At 35.3% G+C, this 17,473-nt stretch overlaps 3 protein-coding genes across 3 annotated transcripts in view; 2 read left to right on the forward strand and 1 right to left on the reverse strand.

Annotated features, from left to right (window-relative positions):
* LOC101897491 (peroxisomal N(1)-acetyl-spermine/spermidine oxidase) overlaps nucleotides 1-2,085 on the reverse strand; it is a 48,423-nt gene extending 46,338 nt beyond the window's left edge. The window contains exon 1 of the mRNA XM_059123127.1: nucleotides 829-2,085. Within this exon, the coding sequence (XP_058979110.1) occupies nucleotides 829-1,077 (249 nt within the window). The 5' untranslated portion in view covers nucleotides 1,078-2,085. The remainder of the gene's footprint in view (nucleotides 1-828) is intronic.
* Nucleotides 2,086-6,795: 4,710 nt separating this feature from the next.
* LOC131802708 (uncharacterized) lies at nucleotides 6,796-7,899 on the forward strand. Its single transcript, XM_059123129.1, has 2 exons — nucleotides 6,796-7,225; nucleotides 7,388-7,899. The coding sequence occupies exons 1-2, from the start codon at nucleotides 6,994-6,996 to the stop codon at nucleotides 7,501-7,503; spliced, it is 348 nt and encodes a 115-aa protein (XP_058979112.1). The 5' UTR covers nucleotides 6,796-6,993; the 3' UTR covers nucleotides 7,504-7,899.
* Nucleotides 7,900-12,742: 4,843 nt separating this feature from the next.
* LOC131802709 (protein TAPT1 homolog) lies at nucleotides 12,743-17,473 on the forward strand. Its single transcript, XM_059123130.1, has 3 exons — nucleotides 12,743-13,127; nucleotides 13,290-13,885; nucleotides 15,829-17,473. Exons 1-3 carry the CDS (start codon nucleotides 12,896-12,898, stop codon nucleotides 17,251-17,253), a joined length of 2,253 nt encoding a protein of 750 aa, XP_058979113.1. The 5' UTR covers nucleotides 12,743-12,895; the 3' UTR covers nucleotides 17,254-17,473.

A 17,473-nucleotide genomic window follows, 5' to 3' on the forward strand; every position in this document is an offset into this window, starting at 1 on the left:
TCAAATTCGCAGATTTTGTTAAATCAATATTTTGCCTGTCATTATTTTCAGTGGGTGGGATATATTGGAGTCTATTTGCTTAATTTAGAGTATTTAACTATTACTTGTTCAAGTATGTGGGCATATCGATAATAAATGTTGAATAATTTGTCGCAAGGCCTTATATATTTCCTGCAAAATGCTGATAATGATGTCATGGCCTCGTGTTGTATTTAGTGCACTGGAATTTATCCCGATAGGCATTGTTTTGCAAAAAAAAAAAAAACTCAAATATTTTATGACCTATACCTATTAGTATAGATGTTAGAGATTGCTTAATAATATATCTTTGTTGTTAAAAGAAATTTGCATTTGAAATACTTTCACATTCTTAGCGGCAGACACCTGCCTGCAAATCTCTTCTGCATTCCTAAAATGTTTCAATGACCACAATGAAAAAACAAAATCTCCCTATGTCACCCATATAGATAATTGCAATGTTATCTTAACCCCACATATAAACTAATATATGTTGCTAGGTTTATAGTACGTGATAATGGTCTTGTATTGCAACCAAAAAAAAAAAATAAATAAATTTGTTATACCCCAGAGATTAGAAATTCTCCAGCTATTTATTGTTTTGATTTCTTTTCTTCCATATTTATCCAAATATTGTCTTTCTGCTTGCGTACGTTCTTTTGTCCACCCATCATCCTCCTCCAAGCAACATCCTTGCTTGTTTTTTTGGATGGAGATAACCCCCAAAAGAAGACGAAGAAAATGCAAAAAAAGGAATAAAAACAAACATTCTTTTTGTCTTACATAAGTTTGGAATATGTTATGACTTACCTTTTGTTGGGCCAATGGTATGGAAACAATGCGACCACCAATACGTCCACGGGCTTCCAAAATACAAAAACTGTCACAGCCATTTTGCAATAGATGATTGGCAGCCGACAGACCAGCCATGCCAGCTCCAATTATGATTACCTTAAAATTGGTTGGCTGGGAACTGGCAGCCGCAGCTGCTGCTTCCATGGCAGCAGCATGCTCCTCTGTTGGAGAAGGAGCTGGTGTATGGGGAGTTGTCTCACCCATGGCTGCTGGTTAATGGATGGTGGTCCTAAGGACGACTACGTCTTCAAAACCTAAGAATTCCTCCGTTTTCCTTCGCAATGAAAATGAGACACACACGCACGCACACACACACACACGAAATGTTATTAAATAATCAATAATACACTTCTTCTCCAGAAGGGGAGTATATTCCACAGATTTTCTTCTTCAACACATCTATGATTCTTTTTTGCACAATATTTTCCAAAAGAAAAACAACAACAAATTTTTTTCAACAATATTTGGCTGGCTTATTACTTTTTTTTGGTTTAATTTTCACTTTTTTAAAGCCAGTGGACTGCAGGCTGGCTGCTTGGTTTTTCTTCTTTTAATTTTTCTTCTTCTCGAGTATTCACTTCACTACCATGGGCTACGGCTGATATTTCTTCTCTACTCTGTGTGCAAATGGAAAACGAAAAGCAGATCCACAACTAATGTCAAAATATTTTTGTTGGCTGCCTTCGTGTGTTCTCTATGGCGTGTTTTTGCTGCTGGCAAGTGGCTGGCTATGGACGGACGCACAACAAACATTGGAACATGCACGTACTGCGCAATCTCCGGAGCAAAGCGTGTGTGCTCCCCTCCCTTCCCTTTTCAAGAGGTTTTTGTGATTCTTGACTGTTTTGTTTTGCTTTACTCAATCGTGTTTAAAACACAAATCACGTAACATTACTCCAGAATTCCCATGTCCATAAGAAACCAAGCCGAAAAGGAACACTCAATTGGAACCCACAACCGGCAAATTTTGGTAATTCTCCCGTTCTAATTACACAACAACAAATTGCATACTGCACTCTGTCTACTGTTCTCTTTTTTCAAACATTCATCTCTCCGTATTTTATTATTTTTAATATATATTTCGTTTATATGTTTATGTAATTAAATAATTTATTTTATATATACGCAAAATGTGTTAATTTATTGCATCAACCAGATGCCGCCGACGAACAAACCCGACCCTTTTGACAACTTGCGAAATGAATAACAAAAACACAAGTGATGGCAAGCAAATGTCAAATTCCACAATGGCATTGCCTCATCACACAAGGTATTGCCAATTGGAATTTATAAAAATGTCATTTAAGTTAGTTAGTAAAGTAAGACACGTAATGCAATGTTGATAACAATAGCTCCCTTCCGGAAAAGCCAACAATCTTTTGCTTTCAATGCTTTTTAACAATAAAACGAGTGAAAGATGTGTAACTTAATACTTAGTACAACTTTGAGAAGTCTTGGAACTGGAAACTAGTAAAAATGTAAAAAATTGATGAAAATCCTTCAATATGAAAAAAAAACTTTTACATTCTTGTAGTTCTGGAAGAGAGCAAATATTTGCAAAACTAATTTAAAGGTGAGGGTACATAAGCAGCTTGGCATCATGGCTAGGCATATTTATGTCTAATAGTAAAAGGAAAGTAATTTGGAAAAAAATGTAAACATATGATCGCATGAATTTACCTTCTTAATTCTACCATGGAACAGACCAACTGTTATTGAGATTTAATTTAAAATGTAATTGAAGTCAATTTGAGAATTTCTTTTGTAATTCGTAATATTTAAAATGTAATTCGAAATGGAAATTGTAATTATTTATGTTTTAATTGTAATGCGAATAATTGCATTTGTAATTCGAGTTGTTCCATTTGGAATTGGAAACAAAACAAAATCGCAAACATTCTTGCATTGGCTTCATAATTGCGTTTTCGAATTACAAAAATGATTCGATTTGCATGTGAAATAATTCGATTTTCGAAAGGGGTAATTCAAAGAAGAAATAGAAAAAATCGAATTATAAATGAAATTTAAGAATTACAAATTGAATTCTCTACTTTTAACTGAAATTTTACAAATTACATATGAAATTCTCGAACTACAAATGAAATGCCACGAATTCCAGTGATAATATTTCGAACTATATCTGAAAAAGGTGTAGTCCCAGTTCTTTTACCATTTCGGCTGCCATCTTGATTGTAAGAATCTCCGCCTTAAAACTCTGCAATTTTTTGAACCTTATGTGAGTGCTTAATCATTGTGTTTGGTCATGGTAAAATTAAGAAAGTATAGTCATTTCAAATAAGCACACCCATCTCTGCATTTTCTGTAACTTACCTTTTCAAATTTCACCGCATAGAAAAAAGGTTCCCATCTCTGAATTGTGTGTATACAATGGTTTTGTTAATATAAATTTTGACAATAAGATTTTGTCGAAAGAATAATTTTGAAAAAAAAATTGTAATCATATGATCGCATGACTTTACCTTAATGATTCTATCATGGTTCTGGGCATAATACCATCACTGGTACCTTCGTTCCAGCATGGAGCCGTCTGTATATATTTGTACGAGGTTACCTTCTTAATTCTACCATATTGTTTTTTTTTCAAGAACAATATTACCATGGTACAATGAAGACAAGGTAGGCTAACTTTGAAAAAATTGCAAGTATAGAGGTCTACCTGTTTGGCTTGTAATGTCAGAATTACTATCAAAACAATAAAAAAGCAAACGACTTGTTGCATTGATTTTGAATAAATAATTTCAAACCGCGAAAAATGAATGAAAGGTCAAAATTTCTGTTCAAAATCATGTTCTATATATCTCTTATGGTTTATTTCGCGACAAAAACTGTAGATTTTGTCGATGCATACGTTTCAATAAGCATTTTGAAAACACCCAAATTTGAATATTTTCTGAACAATTTTTTATTATTGAAAAAATTACGCACGCATAAACAAATGATGTTGACATATTAAGCCAGAAAAATAAAAAAATTAAAATCATATGGTAGTTCTGCCCTACCTTGAATTCATTGTACCATGAATATTACAATGTCTGAAATTCTATATGCCGACTTTTTAATATTAACAAAATGCTTTTTAATTTTTTTCGAAATCACAAAGAGAAAATCCGCTATCGTAGTAAAAAATTGTAAATAAATTTTTACAATCAAATATAAATGTTTGAAAATGTACAAAAGGTTTCCTGGCTTTTAATTGGTTGGCTCATGATAGAATTAAGAAGGTAAAGTCATGTGTGCTTTCAATTTTTTAAAATTCGTAATATGCACTCCACAAGAATGATATTTGGTATCAGATACATCCCAGAAATACCTCTGCCAAATTTTATCAACATCGGTTCAGGTTTAGATATTGCTCCCATATATATCTTCAATGGATTTCGGGTTATTTGTGCACCAAATGGCCAATATCAGTTCAAATAATATGAATTTTGGCACATACAACCGAATTCAGACTAGAATAAAGTACATCAAATTTGGTGAAAATCGGTTCACATATAGCTTTAGCTCCCATATATATGTTTCATCCGATTTGGTGTTTGAGTCCCTCACATGCGTAATATGCATTCGACAACAATGATATTTGGACCCAGATATCTTATAGATCTCGGAAATACCTTTGCAATTTTATGAAAATCGGTTCAGATTTGGATATAGCTCCCATATATATCCTTAATCCGATTTCAGGTTTATTGTGGCTAATATCAGCCCAAATGGAGTGATTTTCTTGAGGTACGTTTCCAGTATGCGGAACTCGGCTGCGATATATATATTTTTATTAAAAATCTTCAGAAAAAATCTTCTCCAAGTGATATCACGTACTCTATAGCAATGTTATTTGGTATAAAAGATAAAAATGTCTACGTCAAATTTATGAAAATCGGTTCAGAATTGGATATGCCTCCCCAATATTAGTACCGTCTGAAAACAAATTATAGCTGCTTCAAAGCCAAGTGTTAATAGGTGGTATCATGGTACAATAAGGAGGTAGAACAGCTTCGTAAAACTACAGAAATACAGCCCTGAGGATATGCACGCTCCCTGTCAAATTTGCATGCCACAAATTGTTTTAATTTTTTCAATATTTTTTCTCATTTTTAAAATCAGCTAAACAGTGGGAAGAACGAATGAAATGCCTGGATTTACTTTCAAAAATATGATCTAGACATTTCTATCTTTCAATTCAATGGCAAAACTGACGAATAGCTTTAATGCGCGTCTCGCAATTTACGCATCTTCCAATCAATGATTTTGAAAATTTTCTGTTTTTATATGTCTAAACAATAAATACATACACAAAATTTGCAGAAGTCGGGCACACTAAGAAAAAATTGTAGTCAGCTGGTAGCTCTACATTACCTTTTTATTGTACCATGGGTGGTATGATCCATGGTACAATAAGAAAGTAGCATGGTAGAAGAATATATGTAGACGCATCGACACAGCTGCTGGGACAATGAACTGTCAAACCAATTTTGGGATTGAAAATGTTGAATGAAAAATTATTTAAATTTGTAAAAATTGTTGAAAAACACGTATTATACTAACCTCCGAATGACGTCGTATAAGAAAACAAATAAAAATTTATATATATTTGAAAAGCCATTTAAAAATTTATGACATATCAATGTTCCCAAGCGTTGATGCATCTACCTGTATTTTTCTACCATGGAAAGTAGAACAGCTTCGTAAAACTGGAAAAATACAGCACTGAGGCTATGCCCGCTTCCTGTCAGAATTACTCAAAACTATGTGCAACAAATGGTTTTCATTTATTTGATATTATTTGTCGAATGAGTCGAAAGATGAATGAATGTCTGGATATTCTCTCAAAGAAATTTATTACAAAGAAATTTATTACTTTTAATTCCGACCATATATTTTGTCATTTTCACGCCATTAGAGGGTAGAAAGTCGAGTAAGAATTTAATCTAAAACATTAAACTGAAATATAAGCCTTTTAAGTCATGTATGACTTGATTACGGAATGTTGTTCAATTGTCAATGTTGATGTAGTCCAACTTAGAAATTTCGGTAACATTCTAAATAGACGTGCTTTACTTGAGTGGTGAATAACGTTGACCAAGTACATTGAATTTTAAGTAGTGCTGCAAGGTTCAATTATGCCAGACACAGGTTATTTCCATGGTACAATGAAATAAAGGTAACCACATTTCAATTTAGCATTCCCATCTCTGATTTTATGTGTATACAATGGATTTTTGAATATTGATTTTGACAATGAGATGTTGTCATGTTGAATTTAAAAAAAATTATAACCATATGATTGCAGGACTTTACCTTCTTAGTTCTACCATAGTTATGAAGATCAAAGATGAATTTAATCTAAAACAGAAAACTAAAAAGTTAACCAGGGGCTGGATTCTTGTTCTATGAAAATATGAAATGAAAAATATTTTCTTTATAAATTTTTTCATTTGACATTTCTTTCCTTTATAAAAGTTTTCATTTCACATTTTCACAGAACAAGAATTGAGGCCCAGAACATGACTTTATTGTGGAATGTTGTTCAATTGTCAATCTTGTAATTTTATACGTTCGACATATTTTGGTAGCATTCATATAAATACATGTGTTTTATTTGAGCGGTGAAAAACGTTGACCGAGTACGTTTAATTTTTGGTAATGCTGTAAGGTTTAATTAAGGCCAAACAAACGTTATTTGATTAACTCAAAGCACTGTGTTGCCATTCACAGAAGAGCAACTGATTATGTTTATTGTGAATGAACTATTATTCATTTGAAACAGCTGTTTTTCAATTTTCTTTTCTCTCGTGCTTTCGTATCGAAAACCCTTATCACACAGTTTGTTTTCCAATCTTCGTAAGTCGGCCTTTTTGTTTTGATTCTACATCTTTATCGCCATCTGCCCCGACTCCTATTTTTCTTTGAGAGATGCCAACCATATCTCTCAGAGAGATGCCAACCATAGAAAACAAACCACAGAGTAAATAAATAAAATTAGATTTTCGGAAAATTGCTGTAAAAATTCTTCAAATTTACACAAATTTGCGAATTTATAAAAAAATATTGCAAATGCTACGTAGAATATTCTTAATTTCAATGTGAAATCTATTCGAAATGGCATCAAAAAAGCTTAGATTTCGTGGCGATGCAACTACAAATCGCATAGATGACATCGGTGGAGATGTTGATGATGATGAACGGAAACTACTGAAGGATGTGGATGCGGCGGTGGCGGCAGAAGTGGTAGATGGTATTCATAAACGTTCTAGTGGGAGTACTAGCAAAGAAAACAGTGATATTAAATCAACCAAAGAGAAAAAGGCAGTAGCCGAAGAGGAGGAAGAGGGTATGTTGACAAAGAAACCTGTTAGAGTTTTCTTTTCTTGGCAGTTGGGTTGGCTGTGGTGGTGTCTGTCTGCCGGCTGCCTGGCTGCTGTGTATTTGGCATAGATTTTTCATTAGAAAAAGAGTAAAGCAAAGGCGTTTTGTTTTTTCTCTCCCCAATCAGAATATCCTTCATTCATGGATTTCTTCAAATTGGAATATATTTTTTGTTGGCTGCCTTTTTGTTGGCTGCCTTCGTGTGTTCTCTATGGCGTGTTTTTGCTGCTGGCAAGTGGCTGACTATGGACGGACGCACAACAAACATTGGAACATGCACGTACTGCGCAATCTCCGGAGCAAAGCGTGTGTGCTCCCCTCCCTTCCCTTTTCAAGAGGTTTTTGTGATTCTTGACTGTTTTGTTTTGCTTTACTCAATCGTGTTTAAAACACAAATCACGTAACATTACTCCAGAATTCCCATGTCCATAAGAAACCAAGCCGAAAAGGAACACTCAATTGGAACCCACAACCGGCAAATTTTGGTAATTCTCCCGTTCTAATTACACAACAACAAATTGCATACTGCACTCTGTCTACTGTTCTCTTTTTTCAAACATTCATCTCTCCGTATTTTATTATTTTTAATATATATTTCGTTTATATGTTTATGTAATTAAATAATTTATTTTATATATACGCAAAATGTGTTAATTTATTGCATCAACCAGATGCCGCCGACGAACAAACCCGACCCTTTTGACAACTTGCGAAATGAATAACAAAAACACAAGTGATGGCAAGCAAATGTCAAATTCCACAATGGCATTGCCTCATCACACAAGGTATTGCCAATTGGAATTTATAAAAATGTCATTTAAGTTAGTTAGTAAAGTAAGACACGTAATGCAATGTTGATAACAATAGCTCCCTTCCGGAAAAGCCAACAATCTTTTGCTTTCAATGCTTTTTAACAATAAAACGAGTGAAAGATGTGTAACTTAATACTTAGTACAACTTTGAGAAGTCTTGGAACTGGAAACTAGTAAAAATGTAAAAAATTGATGAAAATCCTTCAATATGAAAAAAAAACTTTTACATTCTTGTAGTTCTGGAAGAGAGCAAATATTTGCAAAACTAATTTAAAGGTGAGGGTACATAAGCAGCTTGGCATCATGGCTAGGCATATTTATGTCTAATAGTAAAAGGAAAGTAATTTGGAAAAAAATGTAAACATATGATCGCATGAATTTACCTTCTTAATTCTACCATGGAACAGACCAACTGTTATTGAGATTTAATTTAAAATGTAATTGAAGTCAATTTGAGAATTTCTTTTGTAATTCGTAATATTTAAAATGTAATTCGAAATGGAAATTGTAATTATTTATGTTTTAATTGTAATGCGAATAATTGCATTTGTAATTCGAGTTGTTCCATTTGGAATTGGAAACAAAACAAAATCGCAAACATTCTTGCATTGGCTTCATAATTGCGTTTTCGAATTACAAAAATGATTCGATTTGCATGTGAAATAATTCGATTTTCGAAAGGGGTAATTCAAAGAAGAAATAGAAAAAATCGAATTATAAATGAAATTTAAGAATTACAAATTGAATTCTCTACTTTTAACTGAAATTTTACAAATTACATATGAAATTCTCGAACTACAAATGAAATGCCACGAATTCCAGTGATAATATTTCGAACTATATCTGAAAAAGGTGTAGTCCCAGTTCTTTTACCATTTCGGCTGCCATCTTGATTGTAAGAATCTCCGCCTTAAAACTCTGCAATTTTTTGAACCTTATGTGAGTGCTTAATCATTGTGTTTGGTCATGGTAAAATTAAGAAAGTATAGTCATTTCAAATAAGCACACCCATCTCTGCATTTTCTGTAACTTACCTTTTCAAATTTCACCGCATAGAAAAAAGGTTCCCATCTCTGAATTGTGTGTATACAATGGTTTTGTTAATATAAATTTTGACAATAAGATTTTGTCGAAAGAATAATTTTGAAAAAAAAATTGTAATCATATGATCGCATGACTTTACCTTAATGATTCTATCATGGTTCTGGGCATAATACCATCACTGGTACCTTCGTTCCAGCATGGAGCCGTCTGTATATATTTGTACGAGGTTACCTTCTTAATTCTACCATATTGTTTTTTTTTCAAGAACAATATTACCATGGTACAATGAAGACAAGGTAGGCTAACTTTGAAAAAATTGCAAGTATAGAGGTCTACCTGTTTGGCTTGTAATGTCAGAATTACTATCAAAACAATAAAAAAGCAAACGACTTGTTGCATTGATTTTGAATAAATAATTTCAAACCGCGAAAAATGAATGAAAGGTCAAAATTTCTGTTCAAAATCATGTTCTATATATCTCTTATGGTTTATTTCGCGACAAAAACTGTAGATTTTGTCGATGCATACGTTTCAATAAGCATTTTGAAAACACCCAAATTTGAATATTTTCTGAACAATTTTTTATTATTGAAAAAATTACGCACGCATAAACAAATGATGTTGACATATTAAGCCAGAAAAATAAAAAAATTAAAATCATATGGTAGTTCTGCCCTACCTTGAATTCATTGTACCATGAATATTACAATGTCTGAAATTCTATATGCCGACTTTTTAATATTAACAAAATGCTTTTTAATTTTTTTCGAAATCACAAAGAGAAAATCCGCTATCGTAGTAAAAAATTGTAAATAAATTTTTACAATCAAATATAAATGTTTGAAAATGTACAAAAGGTTTCCTGGCTTTTAATTGGTTGGCTCATGATAGAATTAAGAAGGTAAAGTCATGTGTGCTTTCAATTTTTTAAAATTCGTAATATGCACTCCACAAGAATGATATTTGGTATCAGATACATCCCAGAAATACCTCTGCCAAATTTTATCAACATCGGTTCAGGTTTAGATATTGCTCCCATATATATCTTCAATGGATTTCGGGTTATTTGTGCACCAAATGGCCAATATCAGTTCAAATAATATGAATTTTGGCACATACAACCGAATTCAGACTAGAATAAAGTACATCAAATTTGGTGAAAATCGGTTCACATATAGCTTTAGCTCCCATATATATGTTTCATCCGATTTGGTGTTTGAGTCCCTCACATGCGTAATATGCATTCGACAACAATGATATTTGGACCCAGATATCTTATAGATCTCGGAAATACCTTTGCAATTTTATGAAAATCGGTTCAGATTTGGATATAGCTCCCATATATATCCTTAATCCGATTTCAGGTTTATTGTGGCTAATATCAGCCCAAATGGAGTGATTTTCTTGAGGTACGTTTCCAGTATGCGGAACTCGGCTGCGATATATATATTTTTATTAAAAATCTTCAGAAAAAATCTTCTCCAAGTGATATCACGTACTCTATAGCAATGTTATTTGGTATAAAAGATAAAAATGTCTACGTCAAATTTATGAAAATCGGTTCAGAATTGGATATGCCTCCCCAATATTAGTACCGTCTGAAAACAAATTATAGCTGCTTCAAAGCCAAGTGTTAATAGGTGGTATCATGGTACAATAAGGAGGTAGAACAGCTTCGTAAAACTACAGAAATACAGCCCTGAGGATATGCACGCTCCCTGTCAAATTTGCATGCCACAAATTGTTTTAATTTTTTCAATATTTTTTCTCATTTTTAAAATCAGCTAAACAGTGGGAAGAACGAATGAAATGCCTGGATTTACTTTCAAAAATATGATCTAGACATTTCTATCTTTCAATTCAATGGCAAAACTGACGAATAGCTTTAATGCGCGTCTCGCAATTTACGCATCTTCCAATCAATGATTTTGAAAATTTTCTGTTTTTATATGTCTAAACAATAAATACATACACAAAATTTGCAGAAGTCGGGCACACTAAGAAAAAATTGTAGTCAGCTGGTAGCTCTACCTTACCTTTTTATTGTACCATGGGTGGTATGATCCATGGTACAATAAGAAAGTAGCATGGTAGAAGAATATATGTAGACGCATCGACACAGCTGCTGGGACAATGAACTGTCAAACCAATTTTGGGATTGAAAATGTTGAATGAAAAATTATTTAAATTTGTAAAAATTGTTGAAAAACACGTATTATACTAACCTCCGAATGACGTCGTATAAGAAAACAAATAAAAATTTATATATATTTGAAAAGCCATTTAAAAATTTATGACATATCAATGTTCCCAAGCGTTGATGCATCTACCTGTATTTTTCTACCATGGAAAGTAGAACAGCTTCGTAAAACTGGAAAAATACAGCACTGAGGCTATGCCCGCTTCCTGTCAGAATTACTCAAAACTATGTGCAACAAATGGTTTTCATTTATTTGATATTATTTGTCGAATGAGTCGAAAGATGAATGAATGTCTGGATATTCTCTCAAAGAAATTTATTACAAAGAAATTTATTACTTTTAATTCCGACCATATATTTTGTCATTTTCACGCCATTAGAGGGTAGAAAGTCGAGTAAGAATTTAATCTAAAACATTAAACTGAAATATAAGCCTTTTAAGTCATGTATGACTTGATTACGGAATGTTGTTCAATTGTCAATGTTGATGTAGTCCAACTTAGAAATTTCGGTAACATTCTAAATAGACGTGCTTTACTTGAGTGGTGAATAACGTTGACCAAGTACATTGAATTTTAAGTAGTGCTGCAAGGTTCAATTATGCCAGACACAGGTTATTTCCATGGTACAATGAAATAAAGGTAACCACATTTCAATTTAGCATTCCCATCTCTGATTTTATGTGTATACAATGGATTTTTGAATATTGATTTTGACAATGAGATGTTGTCATGTTGAATTTAAAAAAAATTATAACCATATGATTGCAGGACTTTACCTTCTTAGTTCTACCATAGTTATGAAGATCAAAGATGAATTTAATCTAAAACAGAAAACTAAAAAGTTAACCAGGGGCTGGATTCTTGTTCTATGAAAATATGAAATGAAAAATATTTTCTTTATAAATTTTTTCATTTGACATTTCTTTCCTTTATAAAAGTTTTCATTTCACATTTTCACAGAACAAGAATTGAGGCCCAGAACATGACTTTATTGTGGAATGTTGTTCAATTGTCAATCTTGTAATTTTATACGTTCGACATATTTTGGTAGCATTCATATAAATACATGTGTTTTATTTGAGCGGTGAAAAACGTTGACCGAGTACGTTTAATTTTTGGTAATGCTGTAAGGTTTAATTAAGGCCAAACAAACGTTATTTGATTAACTCAAAGCACTGTGTTGCCATTCACAGAAGAGCAACTGATTATGTTTATTGTGAATGAACTATTATTCATTTGAAACAGCTGTTTTTCAATTTTCTTTTCTCTCGTGCTTTCGTATCGAAAACCCTTATCACACAGTTTGTTTTCCAATCTTCGTAAGTCGGCCTTTTTGTTTTGATTCTACATCTTTATCGCCATCTGCCCCGACTCCTATTTTTCTTTGAGAGATGCCAACCATATCTCTCAGAGAGATGCCAACCATAGAAAACAAACCACAGAGTAAATAAATAAAATTAGATTTTCGGAAAATTGCTGTAAAAATTCTTCAAATTTACACAAATTTGCGAATTTATAAAAAAATATTGCAAATGCTACGTAGAATATTCTTAATTTCAATGTGAAATCTATTCGAAATGGCATCAAAAAAGCTTAGATTTCGTGGCGATGCAACTACAAATCGCATAGATGACATCGGTGGAGATGTTGATGATGATGAACGGAAACTACTGAAGGATGTGGATGCGGCGGTGGCGGCAGAAGTGGTAGATGGTATTCATAAACGTTCTAGTGGGAGTACTAGCAAAGAAAACAGTGATATTAAATCAACCAAAGAGAAAAAGGCAGTAGCCGAAGAGGAGGAAGAGGGTATGTTGACAAAGAAACCTGTTAGAGTTTTCTTTTCTTGGCAGTTGGGTTGGCTGTGGTGGTGTCTGTCTGCCGGCTGCCTGGCTGCTGTGTATTTGGCATAGATTTTTCATTAGAAAAAGAGTAAAGCAAAGGCGTTTTGTTTTTTCTCTCCCCAATCAGAATATCCTTCATTCATGGATTTCTTCAAATTGGAAATGACCCGTGGTTATTTGCTGGAGCATGATGAAGAAAGGTATACGGCGAGGCGTAAGAAAATCTATTCCTTTATGCGTATACCCCGAGATTTGGAACGTTTCATGGTATACGGCATAATGCAATGTGCCGATTCATTTCTGTATATTCACACCTTCCTGCCGGTAAGATTTACATTGGCCGTATGGGGTATGTTGACACGGCCGATTGCCAGCTGTTTGGGTTTGCGAAGGAGAAAACAACGTCTGCTGACACCCGCTGAAATATGTGATCTACTAAAGGGGTCGATATGGATTGCCGTGACACTGTTAATGTTATCTGTCGATACAAATCGAGTGTATCACATCATAAAAAGCCAATCGATAATTAAATTGTATTTATTTTATAATATGTTGGAGGTGGGCGATCGTCTGCTGTCGGCATTTGGTCAGGATACCATAGACGCCCTGTTTTGGACAGCAACCGAACCGAAGAATTCCAAACGTGAACATTTTGGCCTTATCACTCATATATTGTTTGCCCTGATCTATGTTGTGCTGCATAGCTTCTTGATTATGTTTCAGGTGAGTGGTGAAAATTAAATTTTGATTCTAATTTTCTCTCTTTTTTTATTTTCCACCCTGAAAGAATAAATTGAGGTTGTTATTCCGTCTCCTTGAAGTAATCATTACAGACCCACCAAGGTCTCTTCACGTCTTCTATGAGAAGACCTTCACGTCTTCTATGATTAGACCTTCACGTCTTCTATGAGAAGACCTTCACGTCTTCTAGGCGAAGACCTTCACGTCTTCTAGGCGAAGACCTTTACGTCTTCTAGGCGAAGACCTTTACGTCTTCTAGGCGAAGACCTTTACGTCTTCTAGGCGAAGACCTTTACGTCTTCTAGGCGAAGAACTTCACGTCTTCTAGGCGAAGACCTTCACGTCTTCTAGGCGAAGACCTTCACGTCTTCTAGGCGAAGACCTTCACGTCTTCTAGGCGAAGACCTTCACGTCTTCTAGGCGAAGACCTTCACGTCTTCTAGGCGAAGACCTTCACGTCTTCTAGGCGAAGACCTTCACGTCTTCTAGGCGAAGACCTTCACGTCTTCTATGCGAAGGCCTTCACGTCTTCTATGAGAAGGCCTTCACGTCTTCTATGAGAAGACCTACACGTCTTCTATGAGAAGACCTACACGTCTTCTATGAGAAGACCTACACGTCTTCTATGAGAAGACCTACACGTCTTCTATGAGAAGACCTTCACGTCTTCTATGCGAAGACCATTTACGTCTTCTAAGCGAAGGCCTTCACGTCTTCTATGAGAAGACCTTCACGTCTTCTATGAGAAGACCTTCACGTCTTCTATGAGAAGACCTTCACATCTTCTATGAGAAGACCTTCACGTCTTCTATGAGAAGACCTTCACGTCTTCTATGAGAAGACCTTCACGTCTTCTATGAGAAGACCTTCACGTCTTCTATGAGAAGACCTTCACGTCTTCTATGAGAAGACCTTCACGTCTTCTATGAGAAGACCTTCACGTCTTCTATGAGAAGACCTTCACGTCTTCTATGAGAAGACCTTCACGTCTTCTATGAGAAGACCTTCACGTCTTCTATGAGAAGACCTTCACGTCTTCTATGAGAAGACCTTCACGTCTTCTATGAGAAGACCTTCGCGTCTTCTAAGAGAAGACCTTCGCGTCTTCTAAGAGAAGACCTTCACGTCTTCTAAGAGAAGACCTTCACGTCTTTTATGAGAAGACCTCCAAGTCTTCTGTGAGAGGACCTTTACGTCTTCTGTGAGAAGACCTTCACGTCTTCTGTCAGAAGTCCTTCACATCTTCTGTGAGAACACCTTCACGTCTTCTGTGAAAAGACCTTCACGTCTTCTATGAGAAGACCTTCACGTCTTCTATGAGAAGACCTTCACGTCTTCTATGAGAAGACCTTCACGTCTTCTATGAGAAGACCTTCGCGTCTTCTAAGAGAAGACCTTCGCGTCTTCTAAGAGAAGACCTTCACGTCTTCTAAGAGAAGACCTTCACGTCTTTTATGAGAAGACCTCCAAGTCTTCTGTGAGAGGACCTTTACGTCTTCTGTGAGAAGACCTTCACGTCTTCTGTCAGAAGTCCTTCACATCTTCTGTGAGAACACCTTCACGTCTTCTGTGAAAAGACCTTCACGTCGTCTGTGAAAAGAACTTTACGTCATATGTGAAAAGACCTTCACGTCTGTGGAGGATATATCTGTACATCCTCGGGGTCTCATTGGACAGTATGTTCAAATAGTCCACACATGCCACAGCTATCTGCGATAAATTGAAAAGTAGGAAAAAGATCCCAAGGTGCTAGCCTTCAGGACTTGGGACCTGTTGACCTCATATAACACGATATATCGAACTGTGTGGAGATGCCTAGTGGTGTAGGGTATCATATAGTCGGCCCCGCCCGACTTTTGACTTTTCCTTATTCGTCCTATTTTTTGAATTCCATATTTAATGCAAAGCTCTCTCCTCCTTTTCAGGCCACCACACTAAATGTAGCTGTCAATTCGAACAACAAGGGCCTCCTGACCATTATGATATCCAACAATTTCGTAGAGCTGAAAGGTTCCGTATTCAAGAAATTCGATAAGAACAACCTCTTCCAGTTGACATGCAGTGATGTGCGCGAACGTTTCCATCTCTCCGTCCTGCTGTTCATTGTTATGATACAAACAATGAAAGAATTCGATTGGAGTATAACACAATTCTGTGTAATGTTACCCGATTGTTTTTCAGTTTTAATTACCGAAATTCTTATCGATTGGATCAAGCATGCTTTCATTACGAGATTTAATGAGTTACCAGAATGCATTTATCGCGAGTATACCACTAGCTTGGCATATGATATGACACAGACAAGGCAGAAGCATGCATTTTCCGATCACTCAGATTTGGTGGCACGGCGTATGGGTTTTATACCATTCCCGCTGGCAGTGGTATTGATTAAGGCCATCTATTCGGCGGTGTCATTTAATAATTTGGCGGCATGGATATTATTTTCGTTGGCTTATCTATTTGCCTTGGGTATGAGAATTGCTTTGACAATTTGTGCCTTGGGTAAGGCATGTAAATTGATGAAAGAACATCAGGATGAGAAATGTAATACATCGACACCGAGTTCCATGACAAATGTGCCACCAGTGGGCGCCACAACGAAGCCGGGGTCGGCAAGTTTGGTGGGCTCATCGGTTTTGGCATCATCTTCACCAATTCTAAATCGTCATCGTACAGATGTGGCCACATCCCCCACACATCCTTCTTCACATAGTAGTGTTGCGGGTTCGGGCGGTGGAGGAAGTGTTAGTGCCGGAGTAGCTGGAAGTGGAAATAATTCTGGAAGTAGCTTTAATTTCCCCTTACAAAGATCCATTACGACTGATTTATCATCCACGATGTCTTCAACAACGTCCACGCCAAAACAGAGTCACAATAAAAACAATAATTCCAATAACAATACAACGGCCTGTAACAGTGCTCCAAGTGTCTTAAACAAAGCAACCGCCATCACCACATCACCCACCTCCAAGGGTGCAATAATTAACATTACCCACAATGATATTGAGTTAGATGTGAAAAGTTCATTGGAATTGGGTGCAACAGCTTTATTTTCCAACAGTGATGTGGATTTAGATGATGTTTGCTTGAATGAACATGTCCTGGACACAAATACATCAACTACAACTGGTTTTGTAGAAGAGGCTTTGGCACGCAGTGAACCTGATCTGCAGATCAGTCAATCGTCAAGTGTTAATACTACACCCACGTCGAGTATTACCACAACAAAGGTGACAGCAACCCAACAAATTCGAAGGCGTACCCATAAACGTTCGGAATCCGAGCCAAGTATGCAGAGCATAGTTGGTTCCTCAGATTCCAGTGAATCATCGTCGACACATCAGGCGTAGTTGTGATGATGATAATCACGATGATGAGGTTCTATGTGTGAAAAAAGACAAGTATTGCATGAATGTTGGAAAAAAGACAAACTACCTTTGTACAAGCGGTAGCCTTTGCTCATCTTGGGACTTAGTGTTAAATTATATAAAACTGTGTTTTTTTATTCAATACAATGTTTCTTATCGTATATTTTTGTTTACAAAATATAAGTTATATTTTTTGTTGAAA

Source organism: Musca domestica, unplaced genomic scaffold (assembly GCF_030504385.1).
Source record: "Musca domestica strain aabys unplaced genomic scaffold, Musca_domestica.polishedcontigs.V.1.1 227, whole genome shotgun sequence".
Taxonomy (NCBI): domain Eukaryota; kingdom Metazoa; phylum Arthropoda; class Insecta; order Diptera; family Muscidae; genus Musca; species Musca domestica.